Below are 22,130 nucleotides of genomic sequence, written 5' to 3'. Positions count from 1 at the left end.
TCCATCTGAAATATACATGAAACATAAATATATCTGCAGTTAATTTAGAAGTCAAACAACAAAAATCAGTGATCGCTGATTGATTCAATCGCTGATTTTTGTTGTTTGACTTCTAAATTAATACTTGTTTGGCATGTTTTTTTTATCTTAATATCTACAGTGTTGCAAAAAATTAGGAGAACTCTGCATAGGTTTTGCCTCAGGCAAACTGGACTCTTATGTTACATAATATAAAAAGTTGCAAGGAAATCAATTTGCGTCGGGTAGAAGTTGGTAACATAGATGAACATGCTAGGAGATCTGAAGAACTTCTAGCTTAAGCTTTAGAACTAATTGCACATAGAAGAAACCACAAATTCTACATTGCTGGCTAGAATATTAAAATAATATCAGCATGAGAGGCTGTTAGCAAAGGAAATGAGATTTGTAGTAACAAACCTCTATTGGAGAAAAGCTTACTGTTAAGAAAGAAAATGTGATTCTATAGCCATACTAAAACTTATTATAAATATATAAACTAGGCATTTATTCTATTGTTTTTAAATAAGTATTTTTTCTCTGTTCCATAAGCATCACTGCCTTTAACAGTTTTTAATATATATTGGTACTCAAAATAAAGCATCTTCATGCATTTTATGTTCATTCTCTTACTATATTTTTGCATACAATTATATTGCTTCTTTTTATTCAGCAAACTTAATCCTGACATACGCTAATTTATGCTTTTTAATCTTTAATAATATATGCTCATAAGAAAATTAATTTCTTGTGAATTTTTTGCACACATATGAAATATACTGATCTTAGAAGCATTCATAAATTAGATACATCATTCTTATGGTATTTTAAAGTGGGTAAATTAATTTGCCCCAAACAATTGAAGAGCAAATGTCTTTCCAGGTCAGTGTCTCTTTATACTCATTGATCTTAGGTAAAGTCAGGTTTATCACAGCCATCAGAGGAATCTGCACAGTCTGAGAAAAAAAATGCATGAAAATTCGAGATTAGCATTGTTTTGAAATGACAAATCTATATATTTATAAAAGTTAAGCATCATACAAATCATATAATAGAAGATATAATTTTACTAGAAGAGTTTTCTATGATGATCTAAGAAGATTTCAACAACTTCATTAAAATTTTATGATTTAAGTTAAAATAAATGTACTTAAGTTTTTATTATAAGCATGAAAATATTTAATGACCTATGAGAAGTTATTTTAAATTTCAGACTTACCTGCATATTCAACACCAAAGCTCCTTTAGTATTATTAACAGTGAAGAAGACATCTCCTGAAAGAAAATAAAAATAAAGTTTAAATTGAAATAATATATATTTAGTACTAGTATGGCTCAAATGATTATTATGCTGCAAATCTGTTACATGTTTTTAAGGCTAAGAAATGAAACAATGTTGTAAAAGTACATTATAGAAAATGATTTCTCACATAAACTTTTTAATTAACATTAGTAAATACTAACAGTAAGTAAATATACTATAGATCTGAATTTTTAAGAATCAAACTAAAATGTTAAAAAGTATCGTTCAAATAAAGTAAAATTACTTAAGCTATATATTTCCTGATTCAAAGCCTTATTCAAGATTTAAACTGAGACCTTAGATGATAGCATATAAAACTGTAATACATGTTTCAGTTTATAAAATTAATAAAAAGTTTATATATTAAGATTAGAATATTCATACCTGTAACTATGGAAGAATGAAGCATTCTCAAAATAATGGAGTAAAAAGGGAAAATAGTGATTGCATTGATTATTCGTGACATAATTCCTTGAATAACTAAAACTAAAATCCTCAACTGCAAAATAAATATTTCTGCATGAATATACATAGATTCAGAATTCTGTTTTTTGTATACAATATTCTGTGTAGAGTGTCTAAGAAGGTGAATAATCTGATATCTCAACAGAAACATAGGCTAGGTGCATCCATATAAACATGGCTATCCAGAGAAATGTCAAGAATTGCTACATGTGGCTGTCAGGGTGAACTAACTGAAAATGTGAAATGTTTTCTCACAATGCAATAGAACAATGAGTGAAGATCAATTTTTTTTTTTAATATGGGGAAGAACAGCAATAAATATACATGGAATATTTGTGCAAGTGACTGAAGCCATATGTAGAAAATGTTTTTATGAGTGTATGCTTTCTTAATAGAAAGGAAACAACCAAAAATGGAATCAGGTTGGTTGTCAATAAGTGAAACCTCAGTCTTGATCAAGTGAATGAGAGGCATGCTGGCATGAGATCAGCAATTGACTGCACAACTGATTCAGGAGAAAGTGGGCATCAACAAGGACATGGTACATTATCATCCACAAAGATTTTAGTCAGATATCTTCCTAGTTTGACCAGATTAAGCAGAAAAACAGAAAGCAAAGCTAAAGAAAACCTCTGAAGATTTCATTACTGAGATTCACTATTATGAAATCATCAGAGGGAAGGGAAGTTGTTACTACCAGCTCAATCTGAAATCTAGTAGGTAATCAATGAAATCAAAATCACTATCTTTCCGACAATCCACACAAAATTCACAAGTCTGTAGCAGAAATTTATGTTAACTTGTTGCTTAGTTGCACTGTGACGCTCTCTCGCGTTGGTTGCATTTGATTGCTCGCAGTCTGTTTATCCAGATGGCCACATGTACTCCATGTTATATGGCACTTCTCAACATTTCTCTAGATAGCCATGTAGATGTTCACCGCATTGTCCCACATTTCCACTGGGATAGTAGAACACTCACTGAACTTTTTATACACACTACACAGACAAATAAATATAACATATCATCATTTATACTGAGAATAGCTATGATGTAGCATGTTTTCCTGTTACTTACTTTTCATCAGTCCCAAAATCTTACTCTAAAAAATAGTACATTAGTTGAAAATTGTTTGCATTTGAAGAAAAAATGCTCATTTTAATTTCCATTTAGGTGCAGCAATACAGAAAAAACTTCCAAGTTGTTTCCTTTCAAAAAAACTTTATTTTGCAGTTATTATAGTTTAAAATAGTGTATACACCATGAACATTTTATTATTTAAATTTATCACATGAATTAATTTAATGAATTTCTGATTACAGTAATTACATTCCAAATAAAGGATATGCTAATAATTGATCTATCAAATTGCTTAATTTGAGCAGTTAATTATCAAACTGCTCAAAAATTTCAAAATTATTAAATATGAAAAATATTATTATGCTGCCTTTACATGAATTATTTGCTTGAATTTTTTCAGCATTTGATTAGTATATTGTACTTTTCACTTATTTCCACCAGATTATTAAGTCTCCGACTGGCATCAGGTAACTCATCACATTTTGCACTTGCTGTATTGTTTTAATGAAAGCCCATAAATCACATTAGTTCAGTGCCATCATAAAATTTTATCCCTATATATTGGATAAAATTAATTAGAAATGGAAAATTATATGTTACACAATGAAATTTCTGTTAATTTTTATGCACAAGCATTTTAAGATTTCCTGTAAAAATAAAAATTTTAATTTTACATATACCATATAATCCAGCGTATAGCATGCACCTGTAATTTCAAACTACATTTTTTAGTTTTTAGGTACATTTCCTGTACAACGTGCATCCTTCTCTTCGTGATGAATGTCTAAAGGATACATACTCTTATCTTTTGAAATCATTCATTCAAAGATTTTTCTCAGACTTTCAAACAATGATATAGTGAATAAGCAATAAGGGAAACAATATGCTTGAGGGAGTAAATAATTCTGCAAAGAGGGTAGTTACATTCAATTCAGATGTGCACGAAAATGTTATTCTAAACTTTTGAGACAAGTTGGCCATAATTTGGGGTAAAAATTCGTACGTTCAGGTCCCATCTAATGGATAATATGAAGGAATTGTTGAAAATACAGACATGGCAACTATTCCAGGTGGATTAATAGCATTAATTCAGCCTATAGATGTGTATGTCAATAAACTATTCAAAGAAAATTAAAAGCGACAGTGGAATACATGGATGTTAGAAGGTGAAAAAATTTACAAAAGGAGGCCAGATGCATCATGCCAGTTTAGAAATAGTGTGCGAGTGGATAATAAAAAGATGGAATGAAATTAAACCCAACATAATTCAAAAGTCATTTAAAAATGTAATATATCTATATATAATATAATATCATATATAAAAATCAAGATCAAACAGAAGATGCTTATTTATTTATGGATAAGAGTAATAATGATGGAGAATAGGAAACAGAAATCAAGATTTAACGGAAGATGATTAGGACAAACTTTTCATGTTATCCGATAAAGACAATTTTCAAGGTCTTTGGCATTTCTTTTAAATAAAAGGCATTTAAGTACATGTAGAAATCTAATTTTTGCATGTTCATCTTTTCCTTTATTTTTAAATTTATCATTTTTATATCTGCTGTATAATGCGCACCTATAAATTTCAATCTCATTTTTTGTATTAAAAGTGCATGTTTTATGGTGGAACATACGGTATATGATCTACAGTTTAAAATTTTTAATAGCCAATGAAAATATTTTGTGCCTGCATTAATGACTTAAAGCTTTAAGTTTCACCATTTTAATAGAATGGAATATTACGAAAATTCACCATAGAATGGAATATTAATAAAAAATTGAATTTAATAAATCAGTCGATCTGTAATTAATAATGATAAAATATATATCAATCATTAGTCTTATGAAGGATTTCTTTAAAAAAAAGTGGTGGCAAGATTTTCAAATGTACTGAACAACTGAAAAAGAAATTCAATTATTAGAAAAAAGTTCTGAAAAAAATGTTTCATAGTTTTTACTGTTTGAAGCATTACATGTAGGTGTTTTATAATAAAATAAAATGGTACACTAAAATAAAATGGTTAATAGTATTTTGCCAGATCAGTAATAAATGTATCATAACTTGCAAATCTCTATTAAGTCAGTAGACTAAACCTGTGAAAAGACACTAACAACTATAAGAAATTTCTCCCGCCTTCTTTTTGTGCCTTCGTGGGATAGTGGTTCTGCACACTGGGCCGGTAGCAATACTAAAAAAAAATAGTAAACCAAGATTTACAACTTAAAAAAGCTAAAACATGTAATGTTTACCAGCTTTTGCCGAAGCATGTGGCTCAGTGCAGAACAATTTATAGAATCCTATATGAAACTATTTAACTGGAGATAAAGAGAAACAGACTGAACCTCGATGAACCACCTAAATGATTGCTACAAGAAAAGGTCTATTTATGATCGAAAACGATGAGAAAAAACTGTGCAGACCTGGTTCCGTCAATGCAAAGAAATTTTCAGCAAGGGGTTTATGATTGTCAGGATTCTTTTACAATGGGAAATTCAAAATAAGAAAATTTTTTTTAAAAAAATGTTAAAATCAAATTTGTACTATTAAGAGAAAGTTGTATGTCAAGTATTTACAGAAGAAATTCCATTTCTTTATCCAATGACTTCTAAAGAATGAAAATTTGCAACAAGTCATACTTCAAAAAGGACCACTGCATTCCTTGAAAATTGAAGACGGATACTGGTATTGCATTATTTATATAGCTTCAATGTGTTTCTGCAAAGTCCCTTGAAATTTCATCCGTGGACTATTGTGCCTTTTGGTCTCTTGAAAAAGCTCTTTCTAAGTGCAAACCAACCATGATTGATAGACTCTGGAAAGTAGTGAAGAGGTAAATCAATAGCCCTGGAAATTTTACAATAAGCCCTTCTGTCATGGAAATCCCAATGCAAACTTATTGTCCTGGGAAAAGGCTATCATACTGAACATTCACAAAAATACTCTTTACATTTTAAATTTTAATTAAACAGCCCTGAAATCATTCTAAAAATAGGTAAACTCTCTCTGTACTTCATTAATTAATACTATGGTTACAAAATATAAAAATACTTCTGCATTTATTGTTTAATTTATAGGAAATGGCTTTAGCAACATGTCAAAATGCTAATTATTTGAGAATGATCTTGTTAGACCCTTTCCATCTGGCTTGGGACACTTAATAAAATCTCTCCATTTAATTTTTACCTGGCTAGAAAATTTTAACTAAGCTTCCAATATTATTGTAATTTTTTATCAAATTATTGCTGTACAAAATTTACTAAAAAAATATGTTTAGTATCCAAGCTACATAATCAGTAAATAAAACTTTAAGCATTGTGATTTTATTCTTTTTAACTTGTGTTTCATGAGTATATTAAAGAGATATATAGAAATAATATTCAAATCTAAAAGAAAAAGAACAAAATTGTACTCACACTTGTAAAAACGAAGTAATAAACCATCACTGTGGGCAGTAAGAACAACAAAACTGTAAAAATCAGGGTTCCGAGGTATAACTGATGAACATCATATGTATAAGAATCCACTCTTTGGCGCAAAGGGTTCCATTTTTTGCCACGAAATAATCTCCATAAGGCAGAGAGAGTTACCATTTGGTAAGCATACAACCTGGTAATAAAACCAAATTATTAAACAGGCTAAGAAAAAAATACAAGTTTTATTAAAATTTCATTATTTATTTTAAAGAAATTTTTATAGATATGGCAAATATCAAGAAAAGGTAATTCACACACAAAAAAAATATTCTATACAGAAAATAAAAATCATAATCCTTTAAATAATTTAGGTGCAAATAGTAAAGAATGATCAGGTAATCCCTTCACTTTTTTTTGAAGAAGAAAAACAAGGATAATAATTAATTACAGGAACAAGAAAAAAAAAGTATGCAATAAGAAAGATAATTATAAATATGAAATTATATTGCATTTTATGGTGGTCTGTAAAGCATACATCAGTAAACATATTTTTCAAGTGTGGTTTTCCAGTCTAGATGCATGAAACTGATAAGTGTTGAAATCAGCATGAGACTACTAATTTTTAGAGTTACAATTTAAAACTTTTAGAAATATCATTTGCTTCATAAAATTAAGTTTATCTAAACACTTTTATTTATTTATTTTAATATTACTTTAACACTCATAACACACTCAGCACCTTCCAATCTATTTTTGTTAAAAACTAGTCAAAAAAATCTTCGGCAGCTTTACTGGTGATAAAAAAGCCAAGAAAAAAATGTTGCCAAGTTTAGACACTTTTTTTCCCCCCCTTCTCCAGAATTTTTTTTTTAAATAATGAAATTTTAACAAAAATGGGGAAGGAAAAGAATAATAATTTTTTAAAATACAAATTCCAACTTAAAAAAAGTCGTAATTTATTTTTCAAGTGGCTATAAATCAACAACAGCAGTAAGCTTTCAAATTCTTGACAGCTTACTGCTGTCAAGAATTTGACTTTTGAAGCAGCAAACCAGCTGCTAGTGCAAAGGTTTACTACTTTTTCGACTAATATCTCACACTGAACTTCATTTGACTTTTGCACTTTTGATTACTTCATTTCATGCGCAATTTTGCAAATCTGGGTGGATGATAAAATATCCCTTTCATAAAAGTATACAATATTTTCATTTTTGCCAGACAGCAAATTGAAAATTGCCATCATTGCAGATTAAAAAGAAAAGATTTTTAATGAATGAAAAAAAAAATGATTTCGCAACTCTTGTAACTTAGTTTTAGTTAAGGTTTTGAGTTTGCTATATCATTTAACAATCAACTGTCGGTTGTCAGTAAAAGTGACGGGGCAAAAAATGTATTATTCATTTAAAATAAAATAATTATACACAAAAGGCCAGTAAGAATGATTTTTGAATGTATTTATACTTCTATAATGCATAATATGCCATCATTAATTTATTTTCATATTTGTTTAGTAAATACACAATTACAGTAAGCATAAACAATTAAACTAAAAATACGAGTATAATATTTAAATTTATTATAATAATTCTTATTTCAACATGTCTGAAGAAAATTATCTTTTATTAAAAGAAGATGAATCTGAAAAACACTGGCATAAAAAGCTATCAATTTACATTGAGGTACAGCAGGCGCCACTTAATGTGATCACAGTTAATGTTATCATTTAAATATCAAATTTTCAAAATCTCACCGATTTTTATATGAAAACATGGAAAATACATAAACAAGCTGGTTAATGTTATCAAAATATAGAAAGTTTTTTTTTAACTGAAATAAAGTTGCTCAATAAAAGTTTAAATTGCCAAATAAGATCAAAATAGAGTACAGAAATTTCAAAATGACAAAGACAGTTCACCAAGCAGCTTGATTTTGATTTACAGCATGCATGTATTAAGTACCCATTTCCCAAGCATTACAATGATTGACTGGAGTAACAGTAACCAAGTTAACAAAGTTCTAGAAGACATTGCTTTTTTGCTCCAAAATAACACTTTGTTTGCTTTGAGCTTTACATTTTTACGAATATTCTGTTTTAGGAAACGCTCGTTATTTTATATTGTGTAGTAAAATAACAAAGTCTAACAAAAAGGAATGATAATCTGAGGGATAAATTCAGCCTGTTAAACCACTATGACCAACTTTCAAAAATTGGAATCAACAGAATGCAGCTCTTAAGGTAAATATTCTCAAACTGTTTTAAACAAGATTTTGTATAACTGTGAAAATATTACTTTCAAATTAAAGCAAATTCAAATGAAAACATGAAACGGATATGTAGCAGAACAGATCACACTTTTGGAAAAGCATTCTTCATCTAAAAGATTTAGTTTACAAATATTTGTGTAAAAGATGTAGCAGTCAATGGCCCATTGTTGCAGCAGACAGCTAAATTAACCATAAATATAGAAAAGGATTATTTTGTAGCAAAAAATGGCTGATTTAGTTGATGGAAGAAAACAGAAAACATTGTTTACAAATGCATTCATGGTGATGAAAAAATTGCTATCAAAGTCACATGTGTCAAGTTATTCCAAAACGTTACGAATATGAACAATTCTTAAAGTATTTTTTGTGTAATAGTTGCAGACAATGAACTATAACCTTTTTCATAATTAAAATGCTTTGAAAGTGAGTATATACAGTGCCTCCCAAATGTGTTTGTACACTTATGATTTTCCTTGAAATAGGGCTCTATCCATTAATTAAAAGTAAACTTTCTGAATGAGATTTTAATAATAAGATCTATAATCTAATAAAATTACACGAAATATTTTTTAAATATAGTGAAACTTTATTTTTAAGAAATTAATAATAAAAAATGATGAACATTTTATCTCAAAGTCTTCGTACACTGAAATATTTTTGGATAAAATCAAAATTAGAATTACCGTTTGCCACTTTTTTTAATTTTTGCATTGTGTTTGCATTTAAAAAATCTTTTGCTTTAATTTTTTATTGTTTACTTCATAATATTCTATTTATTATTGAAAAATGGATCGCAGTACTTTTTTACGAAAGAGAGAATTTTTTAAGAAATTACAAACAGCATTCGAAAATTGATAATTTTTCACCACAGTAGTGTTAAATCAATTTGAAATATCGCTAAATTAGTTAATTTATCCATTCTACACTACTGTATGTGATAAAACGCTTTAAAGAAGGAAATGATTGAAAACAAGGTAAGAAAAGGTCGACCGAGAAAGTTAACTAAACGTGATGAGAGATTTATTATTAGAAAATTTGTGAAAAACCCACACTTTATTAAGTTTCTGCAGAATTTAATGCAAATTTTTTACTTCAATTTCACCTTAAACTGTTCAACAAGTTCTCAGAGAAGCTGGATTACATGGGTATTCTGCTCGTAAAAAAAATTTTGTTAGTGAGAAAAACAGAAAGCTTAGGCTTTCATTCGCAAAATCAATGATAAATACACCCGAAACATACTGGAATAATGTCCTATTTGGGTTCCGATGGTCGAATAACTGTATGGAGAAGAAAAAATGAGGCACTTCATTCTAAGAACTTATTTGGAACAGTTAAGCATGGCATTGGGGAAGGGGGTATGACAGCATCAGGACTAGGTAATTTGGTATTTATTGATGGCATAATGAATCATTCTCTTTATTTTAATATTTCAAGAGACAATTTAAAATTATCAGCCCAAAATTTGGGTATTGGAAACAACGTTATTTTTAATCATGATAACGATTCTAAGTTCTCTCAACGTTCACCTGTAGTGTCTTTATAATTGTCCACAGGTTTTGAAAACACCACCTCAGTCACCACATTTAAACCCCATAGAACACATTTGGAAAGAGCTGGAGGCTCGAGTACAAAAACACGACATCAAAATGAAAAGCGAACTCAAAACAGCCATGATGGAAGAATGGATGAACATTGATACAGAAATTACAAAAAAACTTATAAAATCCATTCCCAGGCGTTTAAAAGCTGTTGTGCATGCTAAAGGATATCCTACTAATATTAATTTAATGAAAAATAAAAATATTTACTAATATGTCAAGATTTCTTTTGAAGTGTACGAAGACTTTTACGAGATAAAATGTTTTTCATTTTTTGATTATTAATTTCTTAAAAATAATGTTACATGAAGTATTTTAAAAATACTTCATGTAATTTTGTTACAAATAGATTATAGATTCTTATTATTAAAATTTCATTCAGAAAGTTTACTTTTAATTAATGGATAGAGCTCTATTTCATTGAAAATCATAAGTGTACGAACACTTTTGGGAGCCACTGTTTATGTCTTAGTTATACTTAATTTAAATTCCATTCAGATTCTGAAGGACCCATCACTTAATGTTATTATTCGGCTGGTGTTATGAAAATGGTCTAGGACAAACGTGGTTTTATTAAGCAGCATCTACAGTACAAAGTCTTTAATCTGGATGTCAATAATCCAGAATGATCTATAATCAGAGTTTCTCATTCTGGAGCTGCCAAAGGATCTGCAAAGCGAAAGCATGTTTCGATGTCCATCAAACAAAAAGTTGAATTGCTGCAAAAAATGAATAAAGGCATGAAGAAAGTGACAGAAAACGAAAAAATTTCAATTGACAAGTTAGTCGGTATTCTCGGCACAGCAATTACAGGACTTGAACAGTGAAACTTTGTAACTGAACACGAAATTATGTCTGTTTATAGAATTAAAGAGAAAGTATAGCACATAAAACGAAGCAACTTAGACAACTTGGATTGAAGGCAATGTTTACTAAAGTAAACAAATAAATATTAAGCTTTTTTTTAAAATTTTGATACCCTGCAAATCATAATTGCTCTTTATTTCTAAATTACGGTTTCATATTTTTAATTTTATAATTTCTGCGTGCCATCTTACCAGATTTAAATTGATGATCTATAATCTGGAACTGCCGAAGTCCCGCTGAGTTCAGATTAAAGACTTTGTACAGTACTATACATACAAAAGCTACGAATTTTATACTATGAATGTAATTCATATATGTAAAAAAGTGTGAAATACAGTCAAAAGTCGTTAATTCAGACACCCATAATCCGGACCTCAAAGCTAAAAACTTTCTGCGCATGTGCCGCGTTGACGCATGCGCATAGGCATTTACGCGTGCGCGTAAGACCTTTACGACTGCGCATATGTGTGTGCACAAGCGCAGAATACGTTTTCGCGTGCGCGTTTATTGTATAACGGACAGTATAAGCTAAAATTATCTAATTATCTATTTCAGTTAATGTTGATGATTGCATTGTTCCTTAATCTTCAAATTTGATCCGGCTTATTATTTTTTGTAGACTGTAAGAGCAATTTTATAAAAGTAAGCTTGAACTTTCGATAATGTCAAATAGAATTTCCGATGCTGGAGCTCCCAAAGGATCTACAAAACGAAAGTATGTTTCAATGTCCATCAAACAAAATGTGGAATTGCTCCAAAAAATGGATAAAGGCATATCCTTTGTTTATCTAACCGTTCCGAAATCTGTTTATCAATTTCACGCTGCTCTGCACGGGGTGGGGGACGTCGCGACGCGCAATGAATTGGAAGTTGATCTGTCAGCACTATCGTTATCTTCAGGGCAGATGTTTTTATTTTATTCGGCCTATAATTCCTCATCAAATGTAGTATTTCATCTCGATGTACTCCGTCTTTGATGTGATTTAAATCAAATTCCTCGTCATTATAAATATCACAAATACAAATCAAATAGTTTTCTGGTTGCAATTTTCTAATTTCGGCTATGCATAATGTATGCTTTACGCATGTGCGCGTTAGAAGAAATGTTTAATAAAGTAAAGAAATAAATATTAAGCTTTTTTTTGTAAATTTTGATACCCTTTAGATCATAATTGCTCATTATTTTATAAATTACGGTTTCATATTTTTAATTTTATAATTTCTGCATGCCATCTTACCAGATTTAAACTGATGATCTATAATCTGGAAAAATTGATAATCCGGATTCACCGAAGTCCCGACAAGTCTGGATTGAAGACTTTTGACTGTATATGTACATGGGGAAGAAAACGAAAGAAAGAGACATACACAACATACCTTGCAGCATAACCATAAAAACAATAAATATGTATTGTTGCTAACGAAATAATATCACTGAATACGCTGAGAATGAAAGTCAACCCAAGGACACCAATCACAGTTGATATCTTCAAAACAAACATAAACACAGGCTGTACTACCACCATATAAGCTGGAAAACAAATATGCCTTATTACTAATATACTTTAATTTGCATAAATATTCAATTTTATGAAAGTTCTGAATAAAAAAATACTACAGCATAACTAGTAACACATTACCAGTACACTTTAATTTGCATAAATATTTAATTTTATGAAAGTTTTGTATAAAAAAATACTAAATCGTAACTAGTAACACTTAATTTTTTACAACTAAAACTAGATTCTTATTTTTATAGCACCCTCCCCAAGAATAGCAATGAGATCATTCTCGTAAAATTCTACATTTTGTTTTAAGAAACACTATAATTTTGGAACTGAGCTTCGTTCATCTAAATTTAAGAAAACAAAGCTTGTAGCTATCTTTTACAAATAGCCTTTATATATCTTTTTGTCTATACAGGCCACTAGCACACAATATATTAATGATGAAACTTTATAAATTTAGATAATTTTTAAGGGTTTCTCCCTGAAACCCTACAGTTCTCCAAAATGATGTGCATAAGTGGCATTTTCTTGGTTATAATTTCAAAATGATCCTTTCACTTGTCTTCCAGTATACATTCAACTGAAAATTAGATCTATCAGGAGCTGGCAAAATTTTTCACACATTATGCATTGGAAAGCCATCCCTCTAATTTTGAAGAGCCCCATAACTTTTGAAGGTTTATATGACTTGATTAGTAAAGATAATTAATAAAAGAAACCACAATTATTAATTATTTAGAAAATAAACATTTGCATTTTGCATTATCAAATATAAATTTCAGGGAGTGGATATAAAGAAGTTAGTAAATGTAATGTATAGTGTTGAAATGCAGAAAGATACATTTGTTTACTTATTTTCTCCAATATAAACATTTTTGTCTTAACATCAGCAGCAAACAGAAGAAAATTTTTAATAAGATGTTTTATAAATGTAAACTACTTTTGAAACAGTTTGCAGATTTTGCATAATATATTGCTTTATTTCTTACAAAAAGGCATTATGCTTACTTTCCCATAAGTATATATGATACAGGAAAAAATGTCCTAAAGCACTGTTCAAAGGAATATTTAATTTTAGACCTCCAGGAAAACCCATCAACCAGTTTATGAGCTGGTGCAAACCTGTAACGACATTCTGAAAACACAACACAAGATATTAACTATATTGCATTTAAATTTAATTAATTACACATTCATATAAGAAAACACATTTAATAGAAAATAATAACTAAAGTAAATTTAAGTATAAAATATCTTGTTGACTGATTAACTAATTATAGCAAAACATGTCAAGTTTTTAAGAAAGATGTTTTTTGGGAATCTTTCTAGGAGAAAATGGCTTATTATTAATATCATACTTGGGAATAACAATCATCAAAGTATCTATTTGCCAAATGATAATAGAGCTATATAAAAATTTTATATAAAATCGAAAATATGAAATTTTCATATTTACTCACATCTGTCCTTTTAATAACTATATCTAGCAGCATCATAGGCATATCTGAACTCAGGAACATATACGTTATTATCCATCCACATATAATGTCAAACAAAATGGCATATAATAAATTACTGCACCTACACAAGTATAAGAAAATTTCAAAAAAAGGGTACAAGCAATAGAGCAAGCTACATTAACACATATTTTTGTAATTGAGTATTTGCATACGTATTTCAAAGAAGGCTAGTTGAAGGGAAAGAACACTATTTGAATTGTGATCTTTCCCTTCAACTAGCTATATGAAGAACAGACCTCAAGTAATTATCTGAATCAATACCAAAAAGCCACAAAAAAGTATTAACGAGACAAAGCACCATGTCACCAAAAAGTATTTACGTGGCAACCTAATGATGTCAGCAGAGTATACATATGGCAACTCAGATATGTACGTAACATCTCCGTGGCTTTCTGATTCTCTTTGCCAGTGTGAATGCAGATTATGATTACTCCTATGGGAATTTCAATGTTTTAGCACATTTTTGGGCCACATACTGCAGTTTTCATCATCTTCAGTGAAATCTTGGTCTTAATTTTCTGCATACATAAAGCATAATGTGGCTTGTTTACGGTATTATGTATCTCTTTTATCCTTCTCAATTTAAGATTTTGGTGTTGACTTTGTGCAATACTCCTAATTTTATACAGAGTTCCTTTTAGCGAAAACAGATCACTGTATACATGGGAAGAACGATGGTGCTATACATTAAGAGTGCATATCTTGTATGAATATAGAAGAATGTACAAAAATAGGTGATAATGGATGCATCATTAAAATACATGAAAAGATACCCAAACAAATGTTTCTTTTTAAAGTCGACAAAGAATTCTTGAGGGCTCTTCAAAGTCACAGACGAGCTTGTGACATTTCCATGGGGGTGCAGATAATCAAAAAGTACCTCACATTATTATACAGAGTATTCGTGTCCTCAAAATTGTTCAGTCACAGAGAAAACATTTAAACTATATTAAAAAGTTAAGGTTGGCATCTAATAATTTTTTTAAAAAAGTCATTTAAAATATGTTCATACTTTTAACACTACAACAGTGCACTCAGATTCATTCCAAGACTTAATGTGAATATACAAAATTGGGAATAATGGTGACTATTATATAACACAGGATATTCATATAACTTATGTTATTAAAGTTAAGTTTAATTGAAAATTGTGTGTTGATAATATTACAGACATTAAAGAATGTAATGATAAAATAGTCTGTGTACTACAATGCATCATATGCTATACTACTAGATATATAACATAAAACATATTTTATGTTACAATATGCTCATTCTTGACCGCCTGGTGGCAAAGTGGCTACCGCATAGCACAGTTGCACCACAGGTCCGAGGCTCTTTTCCCGGGCTGGGCAAAGTTGGCTCAGCCTTTCATCCCTTGAATGGGTCGATAAAATGAGTACCAAATTCACTTGGGGACTAAACACCGGGGTTCCTGCGACAAGCGGACCACTTGCCCAGAGCATGCTAGTGCACTCTGGGGCCCAAAGGTCAAGAAAGCAGAAAAAGAACACTGCAGGTCAGGGCTGTTGTGCCACTGAGTTTAGTTCATGTTTTTTCTTGCTCTGTGAAAGTAAATGATGTTGATATTTAAGAATTAAAATTCTTGCTCTACTTCAGCAGATAAAATATCAGATAACTCATTATTTCTAATTGGTATAAATAAAAATCTTTCATTTTCCTAACATTAATAACACACTGGTAGTTTCTGTGTGGCATTACTACTCTTAAATTTTGGGTCCCTTAATATATAAAATAAGAACAGTAACAGTTTAAAAGAACTTACAGTTTTCATCTTATTAACAAGAACAGGTTGACTGCTAGAAGTAAAAATGGAAGCAAGTTTAAAATGAAACAGTATGGGCATGGAAATAGTGATAAATCAAATAATCTCAGGCTACTGACATATTATATTCCAAACCAACTTATTCACGACTATCAAACTGGAATGTTAGCTTAAGAGTTCAATGAGCTGGTACTTTCCCGTTATGCATCTGCCATGCATTTTGGCAGTAATATTGTAATTACACGTGTGTGCGTATTTAATTATTCTTGTTTACACACACACACATATATATATATATCTGTGCATAGTTCCCTGATGGTACTATAGTTGGGTCTTGGCATGTGTTTGGCTTCTCTTTCACAGAGGACAAAAAACATTGCATGTGCATAATGGAAAAATAACAATGAGCTTCTTGTAAACTAAGAACACATATAAGGTTCAGCAAAGTCCATTTCCATTTTTCGTATTTGTTCATTCGGCTTAGAACATGTCAGAAGGCAATATTAGGTGGACATGAGTTGCTATATTTTGATTAAGTTATAGACTGCTGCTATTTTGCTTGCATTCCAAAATTTAATGAAATTTATGACAATTCACTCCCTTTTGCTTTGAACCCACATAAGTTAAAACATGGATACAGGGGTACAATTTCATATAATGCCAGACAATACAGAATATAATGAAGGTTAAATACAGGAAAAATAAAATGAAAAAATTCTTTTATACTTTAAACTAAACGGATTCTTTGATCTCAAATCTGTGACAATAGCAACTCCATGGAGAAATCGTTGGTGAAGTTGACGTCCTACATCAGTCATTAAAACAATTTTTGCAAATTTTTCAGGCCACCTTTAAAGTAAACAAATAAACAACAAAAATCAACTTCAATTTATTAAACATATAACAGGCTACAAAATCAAACAAAAACATACATCAAAGATCTTTTACTCTTGCTACAAATGCATAAATGACAATGGTAAAATCCTTGTATACAGTTCAGCCTCGGTACGATTTTGAAAATTACAGCTAACACCAAAATCACTGCTCATAATAAGCACCACGTTTACCGAGCATCATAATGTTGTCAAAAGTAATCAAATCTTGTGTGTACCGTATACTAGGATTAAATCAAGACAGCTGTATTTTAGTGATAAAACTATCATTTTTTTGGCTAATCTTTGAAATATGTTAACAGGTAGTTTGGCGACATTTTGGTAAGGCGATAAAGGTTACTAGCTAGGACTTAAGCAGTGTACATGGATTAAGTCAAGAGTGCGCGCAATGTCATTTTTGTGCAATTCTGGGATGTTTTTTTAAGTGAAAATAGGTCGATGTGTTCATGGATACCGTGTATGTGCAATTCTTAAAAACGCGGCAAGAAGTTTGCGATTCTGCCGTTTCTCCCCATTTCGCACCTAATTTTCGTCATGATTAAGCACTTTTGTTCCATAAAAGTTCTAGCATAAGCGTAATTCGTCTAGCAGATTGTTGGAAAAAAATGTTGAGTTAAAAAAAAAAATGCCTTTACTTCGTGAAAACAAAATGGCGTCCAAACAAAAACTAGCAGATTGCTGTAGCAGGGTTGGTCGCCAAAAAATCCCCAAGTTACTATAATCCAAAGATTAACCTTTTTTTTTTTTTTTTAATTACTACAGCATTAGAGTGGCCACTTAATTGCCTGATCTGGAAAATATATAAAGTGCAAGTTTCAAATGTCATCAAGCTTATGCAGTGGATACTTTATTATTGAAGTACCTTGATAAAATTATACTTAAAGTACTATTAAAATTATATTTCTCAGTTTTTTTTTGGGTAAAAATTTTTTAACTTTATCAGAACTGTTGAATTTATTGATCACAATACAAGTAAATGTTACAAAATAATGTGAAATATCCAAGTTCTTAATATAACAGTATAGTTTATAACATTTTATAATAAATGAATACATGGTTTTAAATTATTATGAGATATATATTTCAAAATAAATTTTAAGCAGATAAACAAATATACTAACCATCTACATAGAAAGGAGAAAAATTTACATATATTTGCAGCACCTAAAATTGTTAACATCACTAAGCTAGAAATAACTGATACAGACTGCTTATTTTTCACACTAATACATGTTACATTACTGAATTTCTTTTCTAATAATCGATTTTCCACATTATTCATTGTACTTTTGCAACTTTTAATGAGAAAAGAAATAAAGTCTTCACCTTCGGTAATTACATTAGGGGATCTTACGTTACTATACGATATTAGCTTGGATTCCATAAGTTCATGACTGGAATACAAAATTACTTTGCAAGAAATATTAGTATATAACGATTTTATACAAACGTGCTCAAAATAAAATGTATTGTAACTTTCGTTAGCACGCAAAATAAACTGTAAACTGCCTTCGCGGTTTTCTAGAAAGTCTGTCTTAATTTTCTTGATTTTAAGTGAACTGTAAAACACTCCAAGAAAGGAAACATTGTCGGAGTAACTATCAGCGATTGCATTCATCATATTTAATTTTTCTGTAGCATTTTTATAAATATCTTCGTCCTCCAATGCAATAGTACAATTAACCATTGTACTTTTGTTTGTAACATTGCAGTGACCAAATAAATATGCAACAGATGATGAATGTATGATTTCGATAGGTATAAATACAGATATGATATGAATATCAGCCGACATATTCAAAATTCCAACGAGATAGTATACTGTTATATGAAGTCGTTGCAAAATTCAAAGTTTAGATTTCGGCATTGCCATTTTCAAAGGATAAAGCAACAGCGTTTTGCATAATTATTTTGTACTGTTCAAAGATATGGTAATAATACTTAGCATTATTATACTTGCAATACTTAGTATTATCGGTACTACTTGATTTTCAAAGTTCCCGCGAAAAACTGGAGGTGTGAAGCGCTGCTTCGAAGCTTCGGTCACCAGATGGGGTGTTTTCTATTTACATTCAGAAGCTGGCTTGACTGCTCTGATAGTATTTACTACTAACAACATAAAATGAATTTGAGTTTCAGAAAGCAGCGCCCCTTTTACTCTGTATCACGTGAAGAACATCAGAAAAACAAAAAGACGAAAGTAAAAGTCAGGTGGCTGCCATCAGTCGACGAAAAAGGTGAGAGTCTGGTCGAAGTGAACTGAAGAATCTAGTATAAGTAAAAAATTTTAAAGATGGATATTTGTGCTTTTCTCTGGGAAATGGAGAACATCTATGAGAGTTGATGCAGTTGTTAGGAGTGAATGAGAACTGAATAGAAGAAATTTCTGGCAAGTTTTTGCATATAATCTTGAATTGTATCTACTTTGAGATCACGGTGGATATACGAATTTGGAATGAACCATGGCGCGTTGATGATCTCTCTGAGTGCTTTGTTTTGAAGAACTTGGATGTGTTGAAGGTGAGTTTTGGCAGCGGGGCCCCAGATAGGACTAGCATAGAATAATGCTGGTCGAAGTATTGATTTATATAAGAGGAGTTTATTAGAAACGGACATATGACTTCTTCTGTCAAGAATTGGGCGCATAGTTGCAAGCATGATATTGATTTTTTTCTCAGTTTCCTTGGGATGTTTCTAAAAAGTCAATTTTTTATCAAGAACGACTCCTAGATATTTAATTTCATCAACCCAGTCAAATTCTTTATCAAACAGAAGAGGTCTATGTGGAGTGAAATTTTTTGGCCTTTGCGAAAAATTATTGCTTTTGATTTTTCGGTATTAATTGCAATCCTTCAAAGAGTGATCCAATTTTTTAGATGATTGAGGTAATGTTGAAGAAGGAGCTGGACATCAGTAGCAGTAGAAGCTTCGGTCATAATTGCAGTATCATCAGCGAAAAGAGCAATGGTAATTTGTGGGTCCTTAGGAATATCGTAAATGTAAATGTTTTATAAATATGGAGAAAGTACAGATCCTTGAGGCACTCCAGCAAAAGTTTTTCTCTTGGAAGAAACAGAACTGCCAATTTTCTCTGCAAAGATTCTGTCTTGGAGATAGGAAGCAATAAGTATAATACAATGATCGGGGGAGCTTAACTTAATAAGTTTGTATATAAATCCCCGGTGCCATACTCTATCAAGAGCTTTCGCAATATCAAGGAAAATGGCTCCGGTAGGGAACTTACAATTGAAACCGTCAGTAATATAGTTGATGACACGAAGCAGCTGGTGATTAGTACACGAAGCAGCTGGTGAAGAAAAACTATGAGGATGACGGAAGCCAAACTGTTCTTCCGGAATGTAGGAACTCTGTGAAATAATTTGATTAAGATGATAAAGAATAACTTTTTCAGCTATTTTAGAAAGTTGACTGAGAAGGCTGATTGGGCCGTAGTTCTGGAGAAACGTTGAATTTTGAAGCGGTTTTGGGAAGGCGACGATGATGGCATGTTTCCATATATTAGGAAAGTAAGAGAATTTGATGATAGAGTTGATTAGCTTAGTAAGACAAGTGATGGCACTGAAAGGGTTCTGATAGTATTTTGACACACGACAGTTCCATACAAATCGAAAAAGGGACACTTTCGCATGAAAGAAACATTCATAGTGGGATGGATAATAGCAATTTGTATAGTTTAGCGACATTTACTCAAAAATCACATCTTGGTTATTTTTCGATAACTAACAGTAGCGATTTTGATTATGAATTTGTTTCATAAAATTCTAGGCTGTTGAACTACAAAAATATAGATTTTAGCAAAATGGTTATGCTTAAAGAACGAAATATACTTCACCGTACTTTTAAAATTGTATACATTTTTTGATACCCTTAATACAGTATTCGCTACTTTTATTTTATGTTCCAAACGCCAAAATGTTTTAAATAAACTTATTTTTTTTTCACGTCCACATGTTATTGTAACATGTACTTTTTAAAATTTTTTAGAGGAGAGGCTTTACTGTTGCTCATTTTAAACTCATCATTTTATTTTTATATATCTGAAAAATAATCACTTTGGGCTTACACGATTTACTTAGTTATTATTATTTATTATATTATTAGAGAATTATTAAACTGTGTAAAATCGATAAAAGAGGTATTGAGTGCTCTGCCAAAATATATTTACTAGAAGATTTGAATTTGATGATGAATGTATCCTAAAACGTGTTTTAAGTCAAAAGTTTGAAACTTGATGGCTAAATGTAAATATAAAATTATGCATGTTAAAATATTTGCAATTAGGCACATAGGTCAGGTTAAGTTTTTATTAAATAGAATAAGGCATCCAAGGGCTATCTGCCTAAAATGGAGAGATGCCATCGTGGAGGGATTTTGAAGAAAAACTTACCTTTGAGTGGGTATTAAAAATAATGCATATAATGTTCATTCAAATTATATTTATACATATTTCTTATGTAAAACTTTCGGGTAAATGTTAAATTAGTGTAAATTACTTTACTCGAAAAATATAGTGAATGCACAGAAATTAAAGATTTGCACATGCCTGAAATGAAAAATATGAAATATGTATGGGTATCAATGCATATATACTTGCAAAAATCCTGTATCTGCCTTTAACAAAATAGGTAAATATTTATTAAATTATTTATAAATGTGTTTGAAATGAAGGATTTATTCATTCATAAACAAGTGAAAGTTACTGTAAAGAAATCTAATTATTAAATGTATCTAAATGTATAATGATTATAAATATTATCTAAATATATAATAAACTTAGCATTGAATCGTAAACATAAACTGAAATCCTGTTGGCAAATACGTTATAAAACTATTTAAGCAAGAATTGTTCGTACTGGAAAGCAATCTTTTAAAAGGTATTGTGAAGCAAATTCTATGAGATGCGTACTTAAGTGAGTAATAAAGAAGAGTTTTGGAATACGTCTTGTTGACATTATGGGCAAAAAAATCTGATAAGTATAATTAAAAGAATTATTCCCCTTACATTTTTTTAACTCAGTTACAAGTTTTAAATAATATTATTTAAAAAAGAATCCTTCTTTTATTCCCTTTCAGAAATATTCAGAGAAAGTTAAGTACTATTTAATGTATTTCGCTATTAAAATAAAAGGTGTTATAATTTGAAATGAACCGAATAGAGCATTAATTATAAATTGACTTTTAAAGTTTTCCATTTAAAAGATGCCTCAGAAGCTAAACTATATATATTTGAGAAAGTATTTTAGGAAGAAGCTCCATAAATAGAAACGAAGTAATACATAATTTAATATTAATAACACAAAAAAATTTGATCTTAATTTTTGTAATCCTTAACCGAATAAAATCGAATTGCTTTAAATTTTTTTTCTAATGTAATTAACGAAAACTT

At 30.2% G+C, this 22,130-nt stretch overlaps 1 protein-coding gene across 2 annotated transcripts; it reads right to left on the bottom strand.

Moving 5' to 3' along the window:
- Positions 1-614: 614 nt before the first annotated feature.
- PIG-Q (phosphatidylinositol glycan anchor biosynthesis class Q) lies at positions 615-18,951 on the bottom strand. 2 transcript variants are annotated; one of them, XM_035373000.2, is made up of 9 exons: positions 17,845-18,949; positions 16,557-16,679; positions 13,985-14,105; positions 13,533-13,659; positions 12,394-12,547; positions 6,287-6,479; positions 1,706-1,820; positions 1,238-1,293; positions 615-974 (listed from the first exon to the last, which is right to left on the bottom strand). In XM_035373000.2, exons 1-9 carry the CDS (start codon positions 18,516-18,518, stop codon positions 846-848), a joined length of 1,692 nt encoding a protein of 563 aa, XP_035228891.2. In that variant the 5' UTR covers positions 18,519-18,949; the 3' UTR covers positions 615-845. The 2 variants fall into 2 exon arrangements, with proteins under 2 accessions (XP_035228891.2, XP_035228892.2); XM_035373001.2 differs by lacking the exon at positions 1,706-1,820 and having other exon boundaries at positions 837-974; positions 17,845-18,951.
- Between the last annotated feature and the right edge of the window lie 3,179 nt (positions 18,952-22,130).

The sequence above is a fragment of the Stegodyphus dumicola genome, chromosome 2 (assembly GCF_044657685.1).
Source record: "Stegodyphus dumicola isolate Sdum_Otavi_A_Nest chromosome 2, ASM4465768v1".
NCBI classification, from domain to species: domain Eukaryota; kingdom Metazoa; phylum Arthropoda; class Arachnida; order Araneae; family Eresidae; genus Stegodyphus; species Stegodyphus dumicola.
This window is presented reverse-complemented; position numbering and strand designations above follow the sequence as displayed.